General features: G+C 40.0%; 1 protein-coding gene across 2 annotated transcripts in view; it reads right to left on the bottom strand.

Moving 5' to 3' along the window:
* Window positions 1-18,339, bottom strand: part of LOC127444638 (NACHT, LRR and PYD domains-containing protein 3-like) — a 53,582-nt gene that overhangs the window by 5,456 nt on the left and 29,787 nt on the right. Inside the window, exons 6-7 of one of the 2 annotated variants that reach the window (XM_051704129.1) lie at window positions 11,338-11,384; window positions 6,175-8,571 (exon numbers count right to left, since the gene is read on the bottom strand). In XM_051704129.1, the coding sequence (XP_051560089.1) occupies window positions 8,033-8,571; window positions 11,338-11,384 (586 nt within the window). In that variant the 3' untranslated portion in view covers window positions 6,175-8,032. Of the gene's footprint in view, window positions 1-6,174; window positions 8,572-11,337; window positions 11,385-12,448; window positions 16,348-18,339 lie in introns of those variants that run through there. The other variant, XM_051704130.1, reaches the window with a different exon arrangement.

Here is an 18,339-nt window from a genome sequence, read left to right as displayed (position 1 = left end):
GTGTTCTGTATCAGTCGTTGAACTGTGTCGTGTGTGTTTAAGTGCAGGTGCCACAAATATTTAACGTTCTGAACAAGTTAAAGTTGCAAAGAGAGCACTGTTACAATGTTTAACATTATTCCAGATTGTTCTGCACCAAGCAGAGTTTCAATGCTTTATAAACTGCAATGTTCTTCCCCTTCTAGTGTGCTGCCATGCCTTGTATGTTTGTTGTTAGTTAGGAATGTTGCCTACAATGCTTGCATAAAAGACACCCTCAAAGTCAGAATATAAGCTCCAGGTGAAAGTAAAGTAAATAAGACCGGAATATAATTACTATTGTATACAACAAATCCTCAAAGTAATAACTGTATCATATTATAATGACAAACTGGACATCAATAAATAACTCTTGGGTTATAATATTAATAAATAACTGAATTCCAAAATGTTACTGGGTGAAGTAGTTTTGCACACCCTGTTCACAAAAATGGGGTGGGAAAAGCGCTTTGTAAAAATATGTAGGTAAATATTGCTTTTTCATCACTGTATTGTGGAAAAACTGGAAAACATGCATTCATTCTTTTAAATAGATTATTTCATTAAACATTTTGAATGAGTAGCTTTCCCAACACTGCCAAGTACAATGTAGCAAGCTAAGCTACAAACTACTCAACAGAAAAATTGAAAGTAGCAAGTTACACTACAAGCTACATGCTAAAAGTAGCTTCCTACATTTAAGCCACTTCATATTTTTACTTTTTTCAACAGCAGATGCACAGAGCATACCATCATGGACAAAGCATCTAAAAGAAGTGTTCGCATGCTGTTTATCAAAGCCATTGTACAGTATATTAGTTTAGTGCAATGCAGTATATGTATGAAGCTTTCGGCTTCAACATACCATGTTGGTGGAATGACCTTCCCAACTCCATGTGAAGCTGACTCACTTCCTGTCTTCAAAAAGCGATTTAAAAACACTTTTCTATAAGCACTTAACAGTCAAAAAAACTTGTTGCACTTTAACCTGTTTTGAATACTATTATGATGCCAGTGAAACTGTCATATGGCATTTTTTGTACCACTGTCTCCTTAAGATGATTTGCTTTGGTGTTCCTCTTTTGTAAGTCTCTTTGGATAAAAGCATCTGCCAAATGAATGTGTAAATTTAAGTATACAGAATGGTGCAATACGTACCGGTATGTGCACAAAAAACAAACAAATCTCTAAATTTATATTTAGACATGCTACTCGTACAAACCCATGTGTTCAACATTGTCATTATTTGTTTTATTTTTCATATTTATACTACCTCTGCAAACCCATTTAAACAATTTTATTGGTGCATTCTTGTATTAAAAACTCTGCGTACATACAGTATACTGTTCATCTATATATTCATCTATACAATACAGAAATACAGCAGCTAAACACAGACTCGCAGGATATAACGCAGAGGCTATGTGCGTGCGTGAACATCTGGGCAATAACGATGTGATTTTTTTTTTTTTTGATGGTATCAGATGGTAATACCATGGTACTTTGATATACAATTACCATATTTGTGCACCATTCTGTATTTACATGGTGCTTCAAGGTAATTTAAAAAAAAAACATATATATATATATATATATATATATATATACCATGGTACTTCGCTATATGATTACCATATTCATATAGCCTACCACTGTATTAACGATGCATCTAGGTAATGGTACATGTCCAAAAAACATGGTATTGCCATGGTACTTTGTGTTTTCATGTAGGCTAATACATATTTTGATACTCTTGGTTGGAAATTGTATTTACCTGCAGAAGTCATTTACAAGCTGCAAACATGTTGAACTTAATAAAGACCTTCTTCATCACTGGCAAACAATAGGATGCATTTGCAGGTTTTGCTTCCATTGATTGTAGCTCCACTGCAACCAGCGTTATCTTTATTTTCCGTGTTATAAAATACTCTGAGCTTATTGGCAAGTGGTAGCGTGCACAAATGATTCAGCAGCACCAGCGCAAGCTTTCGGAGTCATTCAGATTGAATCGCAAACAGATTCAGACTGCTTTCTTATCCTGTGTGACCAATTCATTTTAAAGGACTGACTTCGATGAGCAATTCATTTGTGATCGGACATCTTTAGTTTTTGATTCAAAACTGGCGATGGTAAACGCCGGGTACAAGGCATGATGTAGCGGTGTAGGTTTTTCTCAACGCTATGTAGCTACCTAGTCAAAAAAATAGCTTTGCTACTGAAAAGCTGATTGATTTAAAAACTAGCAAAGCTACCACCTCGCTACTCGGAAATCGAGTTAAGCTAATAGCTTCGCTGTTTGTAGCGAGGCTACTGCCACCACTGGTACTTGGAGACAACAGTTGATAGGATGAATTTAAAATACATCTTATGTAATTTAAGCAAAAGTTTTTGAAATTGGGCCCTGGGTTGGTCGATTGCTTGGGACCTCAGAAATCATAAATCCTGCTAACTGATTACATTTAGTATCAATGCTGTTCACTTTTAGTGAGCCGTGGTTGGGTACGTTACATTTAGTAGCAGGTAAGTAGGTTTGGCAATCATTGAATAAAACCTGTGCGGAATCTAAGCTCATCTTGCTACTGTTAATTTCTGTTCCTGCTGGTAAGTCATAGCTCCCTAATGTTTTTGTTATTCCTTCAACTATGTTGCCAAATGCTTTATTGATTTTAAGTGAGTGTGTTGCAGTCAGGACGGCTCTCGTCTAGCAATAGGATTTGTTCTTCTGGACATCACCGTGCCAGATTGGTGTTCTCGGAGCAGATACTGAAATTCAGTCCACTGGAGCTGCATGTCATGGACCATGCATGGTCTGCTGGTTTTACGGTCTAATAATAAAAAAACCATCTATGTCTTTTTTTTTTTTTTTGGCATTATGCTCTATTTCCCACATATGCGAGCCTCCCCACCTCTCTATCTGCTAGACCTATCATTAGTTCACATTTCCTCCATCCCGAGCAGTTTCACATTCACTCTCCCACCTCATTTCACATGCACATCTTTCCCACACATCAATTTAAGCGGTCTATTGTCCTGCCAAGGACACCACATCCACCCTCACCAAGGCTTTCACAATCCCAGCATGGTTTTCCTTTGCATAGGTACTGCACAAGCCTAGCTCGCCCTCTATGGAAGGCTCATAACCAACATGGGATATCTTTCAACAAAGGGTATTGCACAACAACATAGCCATTATCGTATGGCTTTACACATGCTGTTCACCTTTTGGCAAAGATAACCATCAAACAATGTCCGCCCTCGTCAGAGGGTTCATAAGTGTTCTCAACTAAGGGTTTTGCACGCAACGTCACCATTATCGTATGGCTTTACACTACGCGATATCTTTGCCTAAAGATGAACGGACAATGCTGTCCTCGTCGGAGGGTTCATAATAAAATGTTGTTTATCGTTCAACAAAGATACTGCACAACAACGCTGGCCTAACGTAGGGCCTTCTACCATGTTGTTCATCTTTGACAAAGATTCTGCACAACCAGGGGCTCCTTGACAGAGGGCCCAAAATCGCACTCAAGGACTAAATTAAACTCTGGGTGAGGGAGGATATCATAAAAGCATCCGTAAACGCAAGCACGGCTTTTCATCCTGCAAAGGTATTGTACAACCATGCCAGGGATGCAGAATTTTTCATGCCAAGTGTCAATTCTAGATCTTCACATCTTTTTTTTTTTTTTTCTTCTCTAGATTGAATGCCAAACACAAGACCTGGTTCGTAACCTGACCGGATCTTCTCTTTTGGGGTAGGCTCCTCACCCCTGCCTCCTATCTCCGGCAGGATCTGATGGTTCCAAGTACAACTTCGGACCACCAGACAGGGCTTACGCCAAAGAGAGACGTTACATTTATTTGATGAATAGAAAACAGGAATGTAATCTAAAACTTTACTCATCTGTGAGTATTCCTGATAGAACTTATTCACAGTAGCGCCAGCTTTGATTTTGAACATGAATAAAACGAGGCTGTGAGGGACAGACTTACCATCTCTTCGATGGCACGAATGGTATAAGGCTGTATCAAGCTAGATCAAATAGATCAACTAGATCCTAGATCACATCTGATTTTCCACAACTCCTGTTGTCTAGAGTTCTTTTGTATACTGAATGTTCTTGGACAGATATTTTAACAATGTTTGGTCCGGAACGATCCAAAAACACTGCAGTGCAGTACAGTACAGTCCACTGAAGAGACCGTAAGTATCCCTCACAGACTCGTTGTCGTTCCCATTAAAAATCAAATATGGCGCTGCTGTGAAAAAGGTCTATCGGTGTCTAGAACATTTCTATCAGTGCTCTGACCCCAGCTTAGCTGGGATATGTGGGAAAAAAAAGAATTTCACTGTATATGTGCATAAATGTATAATGTGTGATAACATATATATATTAGAAGGTAACCGTTCAGATGCCAAAGTCTCCCGAGAGGCGCATATGCTGTTACTAAGGTTAGGGGTAGGGCTAGGTGAAGGGATTCTGTGGGACTCCAAATAAACATAATAAACGGTGTGTGAGCATCGCATGTGACTTTTGGCATCCAGATGGTTACTCCCTAGACACGAACATTGTTCACTGTATTTCATGTTAGTTCATAATGCATTGTTAACATCCACAATATTTGCGAGTCCATTGTGTTTGTACAGGTGGTCAGAATTTCTGGTTGGTTAGCAGAAGTGCGGTTTGTTGGTGTTTTGTGAGCTGGTAACTGTTAGCTTGTGTGTCATTCATTAGATTCTTGCTTTATAAACATTGTGAACGGTCTTTGAAAATTTCTCGAACAACCTGTGCAGTTAATGGTTGTCCCAGTAGTTGAGCAAAACTAAAGTTTTGGCTAAAGCAGCAATGATCAGAAACCACTCACTAAAGTACACAGCTTCTGTCCCCCGATGCTGCTGCTACAGAAGGAATGGCGTTGGAACGTCTGTTTAGAAAAGCTTTGGAATAATTTGTGTTTGTGCTCTTCACTTTATTGGCAAGGCATGTGGAGAAGTGTGTGTGTGGAAGCAATCAGTGACAATGTTTTCAACTGTTTCATACTGTGATGCTAAATGGATGTCTTCTACACTGGAAGACCATAATTATTTGAGACCTGTACAGTAGTGAGTTGTTTTCCGAAGTCTGAAATAAATTGTAATTTGATTTTCTTCTGCCAGCTGCACTTTTCCTGCCTACAATTCACTTTCTTTGCAGGATGCCCACGTCTTCCCTTCGGGGGAAAAAAGTGATTGAAAAATGATTTGGTCATTAACTCAGTTAAATTTAATTGTGTAGTGCATTTCATAATACATACTGTTATAATGTATGTCCAAATAAATGTATTTGTGTATTTTATTTTTTTTTTCCATAACGGTACATGCATTTCAATTTCTTACACAAGAACAATAAAGTCGAGCAAAACAAAGTACACAAGCTTGGTACAGCAGACTCTTCAGGTTCTGACTAGACTCAATCTAAAAATTATTTACAGTCCTCAATATCCATCCTTACAGCTGTGAATGTGCTGAAAAGCTTTTCAGGTTACTCTTAGCTTCTCCATCGCTAGACCGACTCAACTAAGTAACTAAAATGCTTCTGTGTGATATTTGGCCATTGATTGTTGTTATTAGTATTTATCTCAATTTTAGGCACTTGGTTATTCTAGTTAATTCTATACTTCTAAATTGCACTCGTTCATTCGGATTCCTGTTACTTGAAAATGTGAAAAGCGCTTGCAGACAAAAACTTCTCATTGTGCATTTTGCGAATGGAGAAGTAGAGCAGTTTAACAGGGTCCTGAAAGACTGCTGGCAAACAGCTTCAATTCAAGGAGAGTGTTGGAAGGCATTCACTCAAACTTTCCTGATGAATTACATAAGAACTCCTATGCTACCACAGGTGTTACAGCTTCTGAGCTGCTCCACGGTCAATATATGCAAACCAAACTACAAGTCATGGACTTTCCTGTAAAATACACAGATAAAAGCATGATAAAACAGAATGTGAAAAGACAAGACAAAACCATACAGTACACAGATGCCAGGAGAAATGCCAAGCCCACCAAACTCCACTCTGGTGACCCGATCCGAATTAAGAAACATGGACAGTAAAGAAAGGAGAACAAAAATTCACTCAACCAAGGACTGTTGTGCAGAGGAAGGGTGAGGATTCCTACCTGCTGATTGATGGTAGAGTATGTAATGCTTCACATCTTGCTGTGGTACCTGAATTAAGTAGGAACATTATTCCTGCTGAAGCACAGCAGAGTCTTTCAGAAACTGTGAACCGTCCAAACTCACTACCCAGATCTGTCAGGTTTACACACCAGCCTACATGGACAAAGGACTATGCTTTAGATAAGCACACAAACTAGTGAGGTTGATGTAGCTATCAAGATGGGTGGGTAAAAAAAAAGGGGGGAAAAAAAAAATCATAGTATCTCTTTATTCGTGCCAGACACTTAATTGAGCAATTGTTCAAACACAAGCTGTGGCCTTTGTGAAAAGGGGAAGATGTGTTCTCTTGTATTGGCTACGCTGTTACATTGCCTAACCGTTAATGTCCACTTGGTGGCACTGTGTAGTATACATGTTCAGTTGACTGTTTGTAGTGTAAGAAGAGAAGGTTGTGAATCAGAGTCATACACCTTCTCAGTCTGGTTATTTAATTTTTTTCTTACATAACAAGGAGGTGTCCCTCCGGACCCCTGGAAGACATCTCAAAAGCAGAGACATCATTTCTCTAAATTCCAAATCTTTGTTGTAACCAAGTCTACTGCTGTGGAAATGAGACCATTTAAATGATACTAAACAAGTACAGTTACATTCTTTGCTTACATAGGAAGAGATACTTTTGTACATATAGAATTTAGGTGAGTTTGATGTGATTCTGAGCTAGAAGAAAGAGGAGGGGGAGAGAGGAACAGATGTGGGGATACAACAATGAAGAGAGAGTTTTATCTTTGGCAGATTTTTAAATAAGCTGTTTTGGGGAGTTATTAGTGAATTGCAGTGCATGTAAATGGGCTTAGTGTGTATTTTAAAGTTAATTTATAAAAATGGCATTATGAAAATTTTTCCACAAGCACTCGAAAACGAGTGACGTATCCCTTTGTCTGACCAGCATGAGCACTGTTTTACAAGCTGCACTACTCTCAGCCCACTTTCGTTCTAAAAGCTGAAACTGCTCCCCCCTTCTCCCACTATAACTCTTCTGCAGCTCCTGGCTCAAGGCTGGCTTGCCTCCTCCCTGTCAGAATCAGGATGAGCTTAATTGCCATGTATGCTTCCACATACAAGGATTTTTTCCTGGTGACAGAAGCTTCCAGTACACAAACAATACAACAAAAATAGAAAGTGATATATTTATATATAGATATATAGATATATATACACACACACACACACACACACACACACTTCTGTCTGCATGTTAATTATTATGAATGTGTATTGTCCATTTCAAGTAATGATGTAACAATTAGTTTATATATATATATATATATATATATATAAATAAAATATATTTTAAAAAGTTTCAAAAGTAACATTCGCCAACACGTTATCGTATTAAGACTTATTCAGAGCAGAAAATGAAGAATCTGGCTCACTAAATCTGACTTTGGATTTCTCTGAAGATAGCAAAAATGAACAATCACATAAAGATCATTATTCAAATAACCTGGAGACCGCATATTTCAGATGATAAAGACAAAATTACCTTACTTAACCTAATCAAGCAATAGATACAATTATATTTAATTTTTTTCTAAATTCGTAAGACATTCTAAATTCTATAAATTACTATATTTTAATTTCCTATAACTAAACTAAAACTATAATCCAACAGAGGTCTTAGCAGAAGAGTTGACTATCCACCATGTTTGCCCTTAAAAAGGTATTTTGAAATCAAAGCGTTTCATTTTTTTTTTTTTACAAACGTATTAAGCATACATAAAGCTGTTTGTTTATATGAAAGCTACATTTAAGGTGAACTGCACATTAATCTTTCTGTTGTTAATTCTAATGAACTTTCTAGCTACAGTAATGCAACAACACAGGGGAGTCTGGATAAAGTAAAAATCCAGCATAGAGTGGTTCAGTGAATGTGGTGTTGAATGTGTGTATGTGTGTGAGTGTGTGTGTGTCAGAGACGCTGTAGAAGGACAGAGTGCCGGTCGACCAGTCCAGATACACTCCTACTCTGTTAGACGTGGGTGAAGTGGCAGGTATGTCCATTTGCTTCAGATTGTGACATGCAGAGTAACTTTTGCTAGAGCAGTACAGATTCCAGGACTTTTCATTGTATCCAAACCAGCAGTCTTCACTCCTTCCTTTCCTGCTGATTCCTTTATATGCCACTGCTATACCGGCTCCCCTTTCACTCCATTCAACCTCCCAGTAACAGCGTCCAGTCAGACTCTCTCTACACAGAACCTGCTCAAAACTGTCAAATCTCTCTGGAAGATCAGGATATGATTGTTGGTCTTCTACACGTGTCACTTTTCTGTTGTCATCAGATAGAATGAGAAGAGTGTGTGCTGTGTTTGTATCCAGAGTAAGATAACAGAAATCTGAACAAAAGAAGAGAAAAACATTTATACCAGCCAAATTAATGTCTATGGGTTTGTTTTTTTCTGTTTATGTCACAGGTCTACTTTCAAATACCTATTTGCTTCGAATAAAATGTTGTAATCATAGACCAAAATTAACACTCAAGCACCAAATGCAGGTACTGTAATTATTTGCTCAATAGCAAGTAAATATAACTTTCCAAGTAGGGATTAGAAATGAAATGTTTTTAACTTTGGTTTATTCGGAGTAGAAACTGTATTTTTACGCTACAGCCCTGGCATTTTGTGGCCTTTTTTCTAAATGGTAACCTCTGAAGGTAAATTAATGACATAATTCAGGAAGTTTCTTTTTTTTTTTTGCATGCGCGGAGTTTTGTTGAGGTTCATGTAGAGGTGAGGGCGTGGTTGAGCACCCATCTGGGGAGAGAGAAAGCGGTAAGGACATCCACCTGAGATGAATTGTTACTAATTACTGTTTCTATGTGCACAGTGATAGTCGGGGGAGATAAAAGATGGCCCAGTCCACCGAACGAGAGACTGCGTGTCTGCTACTGAGTATTTTTTTAGAAGCTGAAAAGCAGCACTTTATTTGTATATGCTGAAAATCCAACTATTTGTTGTATGTAACTGAAAACTGACTATTGTTTGTGGAGAATTAAAAACCTGACTCATGTGGAAACCAGCTCCCGCTTCCTCTTTATCTGCCCAACAAACGAACCTTTGCCACAGTACATTTTACATTTCGATTTATGCATTTGGCAGACCCCCCTCCCCTTTTTGAAACCATTTTCGTCAGGTACGTTTCTAATGCAGAAGAAACATCTGTAGTTCTTCAGCAAGAGCTACTATTTTGTTTGAGCTCATTATAAGTGACGATCCAGCACTGAAAGTTGTTTTTTTCAATCTTATGACGAGTGCTTGTTGCTGCAGTAATCAGTTGCATTGAATGACAGTGGGTGACGTCCTCTCATGCACACAGACACGCATGATCCTCGCTTCGCTCTTACATGGCTCGTGCTCCTTTTCAGTGAAATCCCAAAGCAAAAATGCAAACAAATGTGTCTCCATTCATGATTTACATCCACCGATGTAATGATACAACATGCACTCCAAAAAAAAACATTTGAGTCTATTTTTAAGATTTAGGCATTTAGATTTCATAAAATAAAAATTGTATAAACAAAAATAAATTGATTTAAAATATTTATTTATTTTTATTTATTTTTTTATAAAGCTTACTTAATTTAATTTGTTGGAATTTTGTTATGAAATTGAAATCTTAAATGATTTTTGTGTTTATTAAAATAAAAAGTTCTATTTGGGCAGGCTAGAACCTGAAACCCCTTGTATTAGAGGCGAAAAGGTTAATACTAGGCCAGGGGTCCCCAAACTACGGCCATGCCTGTCACATGTTTTGACTGGGAGCGTGAGACTGCTTTGGTGGCTTTTCATGCCTGTAAGACTGACTAGAGCACGAGTTTCGACTTATCCGATCGTGAATAACTAAATAATCTGCTTTTTCCTCAAAGTGTAAAAGACTGTCATTTGGCACCTTCTACTGGTGCAAAAGCGTAATTTGCAAAAGTGGACAATAAATCAATAAACTAATCAGAACAATTCTTGTTGGTGAACAGATTAAAAAGGCTCGTCACTGAGATTAATCCAAATCATAGTTTTTTTAGCCAATGGCTGGATCCACCAATGTTAGATGAAGTATGCTAAAATGTAACATTTCACACACATTTTGTTTTTTCTTGTTAGCCTAAAATAGAAAAACGCAATGAAAGTTCTGTAGAAAGGACTAGGCATTTCTGTTGTTATGTCTTGACAAGCACACGTCAGTGAACAGAGATAACATGTATACAATGACAAAGTAGTTTAAATAATTTAAAGCAAGTTGCTAAGAAATGTATACATACAATAAAGTTATCAATATTAAAATCATGTTCTGTGTATTTTCTCTGTATTCTATGTATTCTAATTGTAAAATTAATCCATATAATAAAAGCAGAACATTAATCTCTGTGACAAAAATACCGTAGGCTCATTGGGTTGCACAAGTTTTGTGGTCTGTGGCACAATATCAAGTGATGCTTGGCTGACTTGCACAAGTGATCTGCTCTGCGCTACCAAGAAGTTCTCTATACTTTAGCATTCCCTGTTAACCTTATGCTGGTGTATGCTTTCTGAAGTTTCTCATGGTTGCTCAGTTCTGGCACCACGTATAATGTGACTAATCAACTTACATGGCTAAAATTGGGAGAAAAGTATATTTCACAATTTTAAGAGCCCTACAAAAAACAAACCGTCACTGGTAAAACATTTACTGTAGTTTAATGAAATACTTGCAATTTATGTGTTGGTTGGAAAAACTGTATTTAGTCAGAGTACATGGTTATTTCTGAATGGCCGTCAATGGGGAAACATGCTTTTTGGCACCAGTAGTTGTAGTTCCAGCAACTGCTTAAAAGTGTGATGCTAACCAGCCAATTCCCAAACCCTTGAGTACTATCCTATTTCTAGTGCCAGTTGGTATGCATGCGCACACACTATCTGTGGAGGTTAATGCAAAACTGTGTTTCGTGCTGTGCAGATAAGTGGTCCGCATTGCACGGTTAATGAAAAACAAAATTTACTGCAGAAAAGACAAGTGTTCATTATATGACAGAGACTCAATTTCTGACTTGAACTAAACTGTTTTCTTCTGGATTCTCTATTTGGATTTGCCTGCACTGTATGTGTGTGTGTGTGTGTGTAAAAACGTACATTTTTGTAGTCCTGGTGCAATCCTGTTCTCTCCCCCATGGTCCAGACTACAGTAACACAGACACATACCAAATTATTGTGATATACCTACACAAAACATTTACAAAATTATCCAACTTTCCACTCAGTCTGACTTTCATTAAGGAATCTCTTAAATGTGGACTAAATAATGTTTTTAGCCTGGGTCTTCTTTGTCCCAAAGATTTTGGACTTCAAAATGACAGCTATTAAATGAATTATGAATGCATTTGTTTTTTTACTTTTTTTTTTTGTTTTTTTAAACTGTTGTCACTTCACACCAGAGCTGTTTGTTTGCGTTTTGTCACACCCTCTCAGGTTAAGTTTAGCCAAAGGACTCTTTGGCCAGGCATACACCTAATTTACCTCATTCAACCAGGGCCGTTCAACCCGCAGACATATGCAATAATTTGGACAGTTCCCGCATGGACTGAATTTCTTTCTCACTGAGTAAAACAGTACAACATGGGGGGGGCATTATTTTTTCCCCCGCCCGTATTCTGGTAGGTCCCGCTATTGATATAATTAGACTTCTTCTGATTGGATGAAAGTTGTCTATACGTCACCAGCTTAACAACATCTTCTGATTGAATGGTTATCTTACGAGTTTATGAACATGCAGGGGAAAGACAGACAAAACAGTTGTTGGTAATTTCATAATTGATAGCTCCATACAGAAGTAGCCACCTTCAAGATAAGTCATTAGGGTGATTCTATAACTTCTGACACTTTGTGACAGTAGAAAAACTTTGTTTTTCTTTTTATTAATAGTAAATGTACTGGAAAGAAAATAATTAGTTATATGTGACATCACTTTGTCCTGAACAATAATTAGTGAGACTACATGTATGGAAATTTGTATTATTTTTACTGAAAATAAATAAAAATAAATAAATAAATAAATATATATATATACACATACACACACACACACACACACACATATACATACACAGATCAGCCACAACATTAAAACCACCTGCCTAATATTGTGTAGGTCCCACTCGTGCAGCCAAAACAGCACAAACCCGATACTCTTCTCACCACAATTGTACAGAGCGGTTATCTGAGTTACTGTAGACTTTGTCATTTTGAACCAGCCTAGTCATTCTCTGTTGAACTCTCTCATCAACAAGGCATTTCTATCCACAGAACTGCCGCTCACTGGAAGTTTTTTTGTTTTTGGCACCATTCGGATTAAATTCTAGATACTGTTGTGCGTGAAAATCCCAGGAGATCAGCAGTTATAGAAATACTCAAACCAGCCCATCTGGCACCAACAATCATGCCATGCTCCAAATCAGTGAGATTACATTTTCCCCATTCTGATGGTTGATGTGAATATTAACTGAAGCTCCTGAGCCATATCTGCATGATTTTATGCACTGCTGCCACACGATTAGCTGATTAGATAATCGCATGGATAATTGTTGGTGCCAGACGGGTATTGAGTATTTCTGTAACTGCTAACCGCCATGTCGCCGAAGCTCTGAAGTGGCCGCCGGAACAGTGGGCGGTGCACCTTCTGCCGCTGCTGACCAGGGAAGCCTTGATCATGGCGCAACAGCTTCTGGTCGCCAACTTCCTGAACTACTCGGTACTGAAGTCCATCTTGCAATGGGTCAGCCGCAGCCAAGAACAACACCACCAGAGTTTCCGATCCATGATGTTGAGCAAGATCGGCCGCCCATTTGCCTTTGCCCAGCAGTTCCGTGACACCTGCCGGCGGTGGGTGCTGGCCAAGGAGGATAGTGATGCTGAAGATGTCATCAACCTGGTGATGCTGGAGCAGTTCATCTCCAGGTTGCCGAAGGGGACAGCCAAGTGGGTCCAGTGCCACTGACTGGCATCGCTGGACAAACGATCCAGCTGGCGGAAGACCATCTGGCAGCTTATCCAGGGGCTGGCGCACCCCACGCCCTTTCTGCCACTAGAGTCTCCACCCTTGTTCCCCCCCTCCTTCCGTCCTGTTCCGTTTCTCCGGAAATGGGGGAGCATTCCCCAAGACCGGCTCCCTGATCATAGGGTTCTCTGCTCCCAAAAACCCTGTCTTTCCCCTTTCTTGGTACCAGGTGAAGGAGTCTGCTGCCACGAGTGTGGGTGGAAGGCTTGGGCTGGTCTGCTGGCGCTGCGGGGAGCCGGGTCATGTTCGAGAGCAGTGCCTGTAATGGAGGTGGGGGCCTTGATCCGGTTCCCTGACACTCCAAAGACTGCCCCCGATCAGGCAGGGACATACCAAATACCCGTGAGTATTGAGGGGGTTACAAAACAAGCGCCTTGGTTGATTCAGGTTGTAATCCAACCTTTATTCATTAATGCTTGGTTCAAAACAGGGCACTGGATGCAAATTATCAAGTGAAAGTGAGGTGCATGCATGGGGATATTCATGATTATCCTATAGTGACCGTCACGGCAATGTTCCAGGGACAAAAGCATAATATTTTTGTTAGTCCTCGCCTCACCAATATGCTAATTTTGGAAACTAATTGGCCGGCTTTTTGATCATTATTGAAGGGGTTGTGTGTGAATGGGTCCTTTGAGAAAGTAAATCTTGGTGGGATGTGTGAAGCGCTGGCTGGGGAGGCGTGGCCTGGGCCATCTGCAGCTGCTCTGCATCAGGCTGACACTGGGGAAGGGGAGGTGTCATCCTCCCCCGCCCATAGGGAATTCCCGGTAGGGGATTTCCTGCTAGAGCAGTTGTGAGACGAAACCCTGAAGCACGCGTTTGACCAAACGATTGATTGTCAATGTCTCCAGCTGGGCATAGCACTCACATATCATTTTGCATTAGTCCTGGTGGATTATGCGACGTGATATCCGGAAGCAGTGCCGCTGTGCAACATCTCAGCACGTACTGTTGCAGTGGCACTCTTCAAAATTATCTCCCAAGAGGGGATTCCAAAAAAACATCCTCACTGATCAGGGCACAGCTTTTATGTCATGTACACTACACAAATTGTATGAATTATTGGGTATTAAATAAATTCGGATAAGCGTGTACCATCAACAAACGGACGGCTTGGTCAAACGATTTAATAAGACCTTAAAGAATATGATTCATAAGTTCATGCACAAAGATGCTTAGAACTGGGATAAGTGGTTCGAACCCCTGTTATTTGCAATTTGAGAGGTCCCGCAAGCCTCCACTGTTTGAACTGTTATATGGTGTAAGCCCCGTGTCATGTTGGATGTCATGAAGGAAAATTGGGAGGAGGGACCTTCACAGTGCAAAAATGAAATTCAATACATTCTTGACCTGAGTAAAACGCCACACACTGGGGCAACTATCACAGGAGAATTTGCTACAGGCGCAAGAACGTCAGTCCCGGCTGTATAACAGGGTAGCTCGGCTACGGGAGTTTGCACAGGGAGATAAATTACTTGTATTGCTACCCACATTGAGCTTGAAATTACTCACGAAGTGGCATGGGTCCTTTGAGGTCACACGGTGGGTTGGGGAAGTCACTATGAGGTAGTGCGTACGGATAGGGGCAGGGCACGTCGGATTTACCACCTCAACCTACTAAAACCATGGAGAGAGGCGGTCTCCATATCCTTGGCTATGGTAGTTCCGGAGAGGGAGGAGCTCAGACCAGAGGTGAATGTAAAAGCCAATCAGTTCACCCCTGTCCCTTGTGGAGACCACCTCTCGCCATCACAACGTAAAGAGGTTAGCAGGTTGCAAAATAATTTCTCTGACATGTTCTCGCCTCTCCCTGGCCGCACTCTCTCATGAAAGCACCACATCAAGACAACCCCAGGGGTAGTGGTACGCAGTCGCCCCTACCGCTTACCCGAACACAAGAAACAGGTTGTACGGAAAGAATTAAAGGCCACGTTCAATATGGGGGTAATAGAAGAAACCCACAGTGATTGGGCCAACCCGGTGGTTCTGTTACCTAAGAGCGATGGTTCGGTTCTGTGTTGATTATAGAAAAGTTAATGTGGTGTCGAAATTTGATGCTTATCCATTGCCTCGGGGTTGACGAATTGCTCGATCGGTTGGGCACGGCTCGCTTTTATTCGACATTGGATTTAAAAAAAAAAAGGCTATTAGCAGACTGCCTTAACGCCGACGTCCCGTGAAAAAACAGCCTTCGCCACACCATTTGGTTTACACCAATTTGTGACCCTTCCGTTCGGTTTGTTTGGAGCCCCAGCTACGTTTCAGCATGTTATAGACCGGGTCCTCAGACCACACGCTACGTATACCGCTGCAGCATCTGGGGGCCATTCTGAGATCGCAGCGACGACCGGGGCTCACAGCAAACCCAAAGTCGTACACAATTGGGCTGGTGGAGGTACGGTATCTGGTGTTCCACTTGGGTCATGGTCAGGTGTGGCCCCAAATTTATAAAACCGCAGCAATTGTGACCTGCCCGAGACCCAAGACCAAAAAGGAGGTGAGACAGTTCCTGGGGCTGGCAGGCTATTATCAAAGGTTTGTGCCTAATTATGTGGACATCACCAGCCCACTGACTGATCTCACTAAAAAGGGAGCTCCAGACCCAGTCTAGTGGATGGAGTTATGCCAAGCACACAGGTAAAAGCTGCACTTTGTGGCAGGCCACTTCTGCATTCCCCTGACTTCTCTCTCTCACTTTTGTTTTGCAGACGGATGCATCGGACAGGGGTCTGGGTGCGGTACTGTCCCAAGTGGTTGAGGAGGAGGACTGCCCGGTGCTGTACATTAGTCAGAAGCTCTCTATGAGAGAGACGAAGTACAGCACCATAGAGGAGGAGTGCTTGGCCATCAATTGGGCAGTCCTCACTCTCTGCTACTATTTGTTGGGAAGAGCATTCACCCTCTGTTCGGACCATGCCCCTCTCTAATGTCTCCACCACATGAAGGATGCCAACGCCTGGATCACCCGTTGGTATCTGGCACTCCAGCCATTTAAGTTCGAGGTGGTTCACAGGCCACAGACAGTTCCTCCGGCCTAAGTCGGGTGGTGGGTGTATGTGGAGGTGAGGGCGTGGTCGAGTGTTCGTCTGGGGAGAGAGGAAGCAGTAATAGTTTTCACCTCAGATGAATTACTGGTAATTGCTTTTTCTATGTTCACAGTGAGAGACTGGGGAAATAAAAAGGGCCAGACCTCATAGTGAGAGCCCAGCTGACAAGTCGTGTGTGTGTGTGTTGGCCGCTGCCATACACAGTGTTTGTGTATCTGTGAAGCTTTAGCATTATACCGTCAAGCAAACGTGTTTTCTGTTATTAATAAATTTGCCTTCGAGTTGGATTCGCCATCTCCCGCTTCCTCATTCCTTGAACTTTGTTACAATGTTTAAATGTATATATTTGTATGTGTGTATATATGGTTGCATTCTCTTTGCACTGGAAGCTTCTGTCACCATGACAATTTCCTTGTGTAAGCATACTTGGTAATAAAGCTTATTCTGATTCTCTGTTTACTATGCTTACTAAGGTTATATGAACGACTACTCAACTCGCCAATCACAGACCGCTCGTAAGTAGCTCTTAGTAGCCAATCTGAACGTAGGAGGCGGGACCTACCAGAATACAGGTGAGGAATGTTTTTTTGTTTTTTTTTAATCACACGATAGGTGGAGACTGACTGGGTTGATTGGCAAATAGTTAATTTCTGGTTATTTTGTAATTAATTTACAAAGTGTAACATTACCCTATTGACCAACACTGATCGATATGGTCAGGGAATTTGAAGGTAAAAAATACTGTATGTTACTGGTATATGATATAAACTATGTATGGTGAAGACAACCTTTCAGTTAATCTACATAAAAAACAACAGAAACTTTTTTTAGTACTCACCAATACCGAGTCCAATACCTGTTTTTATTTTTATTTTTCTGAACTAAATATCAGGAGTTTATATTTAAATTTTATCATCAAAATTGTGTTTAAATAAATACATTGATTAACTTTAATCAAATGAAAGTATAACACTAAAATTTCAACATGAAATTGTATAATTTTTATCAAATGAAGTGATTTTATACATAACCTCACAGCACAATCCAAAATACAACATTGTCAAATAAAATGCTGCATAATAGAGCATCACAGATGTGAGATATTGCTTAAATATAATTCAGTTACAACTGATTTATTATTAGCAGTAGTAGTATAACAGTGAATATTACTATAACTATACAGTAGCGATCTATTTCTGTCATACTTTTTTCATTTAAATTGAGCTTTTATTTTGAAGTGTTTCTGTGTTGTTAGACAAGGAGCTCTGACGTAATGACAGCAGATTCCCAATCTGGATAAGCCGGTAGCTATGTGAATTCCAGTAATTATTAAACCGCAATAGGCAGCTATTTAAATAAATAAATATGTAGTCTGTATATGACATGCTAAAAAATGAATTAGCTCTCTGCCTGCTGTCATCTGCTACAAACAGAGCATGTGATGCTCATAATACTGTGTTTTCCATGTATGAGCCAAACATACAAAGGAATGAGCAGTTTGTGTCTCTATGCCTGCACAACAATGGCTCCAAAACATCATCTCATTTAAAATGCTGCACGAGCAAACTCTCTCATTAAATCGCAGCTTATGCTGTTAAATAATCTCACAAGGACATGACGTGATTTTAATCTGTGCGCTGAATGTTTACGTAATGACATTTGCACGTCAGATGTTCTCGTTTTTTGGTATCGGAGCATTTTTATAAGTACGAGTACATGAGCACGGTATTGGACCCAATTCCAATACCAGTATCGGTACATCCCTAATTATTATTATTATTTTTATTTTTATTATACATACACAGGTTTCAAGCCAGTTATACAGTTAGTTCCTATCATTTACAGTAGTGCTGGGTAAAAATATTAATTTTGCGATTAATCGCAATCTGCATTCGAACGATGCAATATCGATTCTTAAAATCCCAAGATCGATCTTTTACTCCATGCGCAACACTAAATCATTTGCATGTGCAACCAAATTCCAAATTTCAAGACTACTATTGTCTGTATATACTGTAGGGGGAAGATGGG

This window comes from Myxocyprinus asiaticus, chromosome 8 (genome assembly GCF_019703515.2).
Source record: "Myxocyprinus asiaticus isolate MX2 ecotype Aquarium Trade chromosome 8, UBuf_Myxa_2, whole genome shotgun sequence".
Lineage (NCBI taxonomy): Eukaryota > Metazoa > Chordata > Actinopteri > Cypriniformes > Catostomidae > Myxocyprinus > Myxocyprinus asiaticus.
The sequence above is the reverse complement of the archived record's forward strand: the minus strand, read 5'-3'. Positions and strand labels throughout refer to the sequence as shown.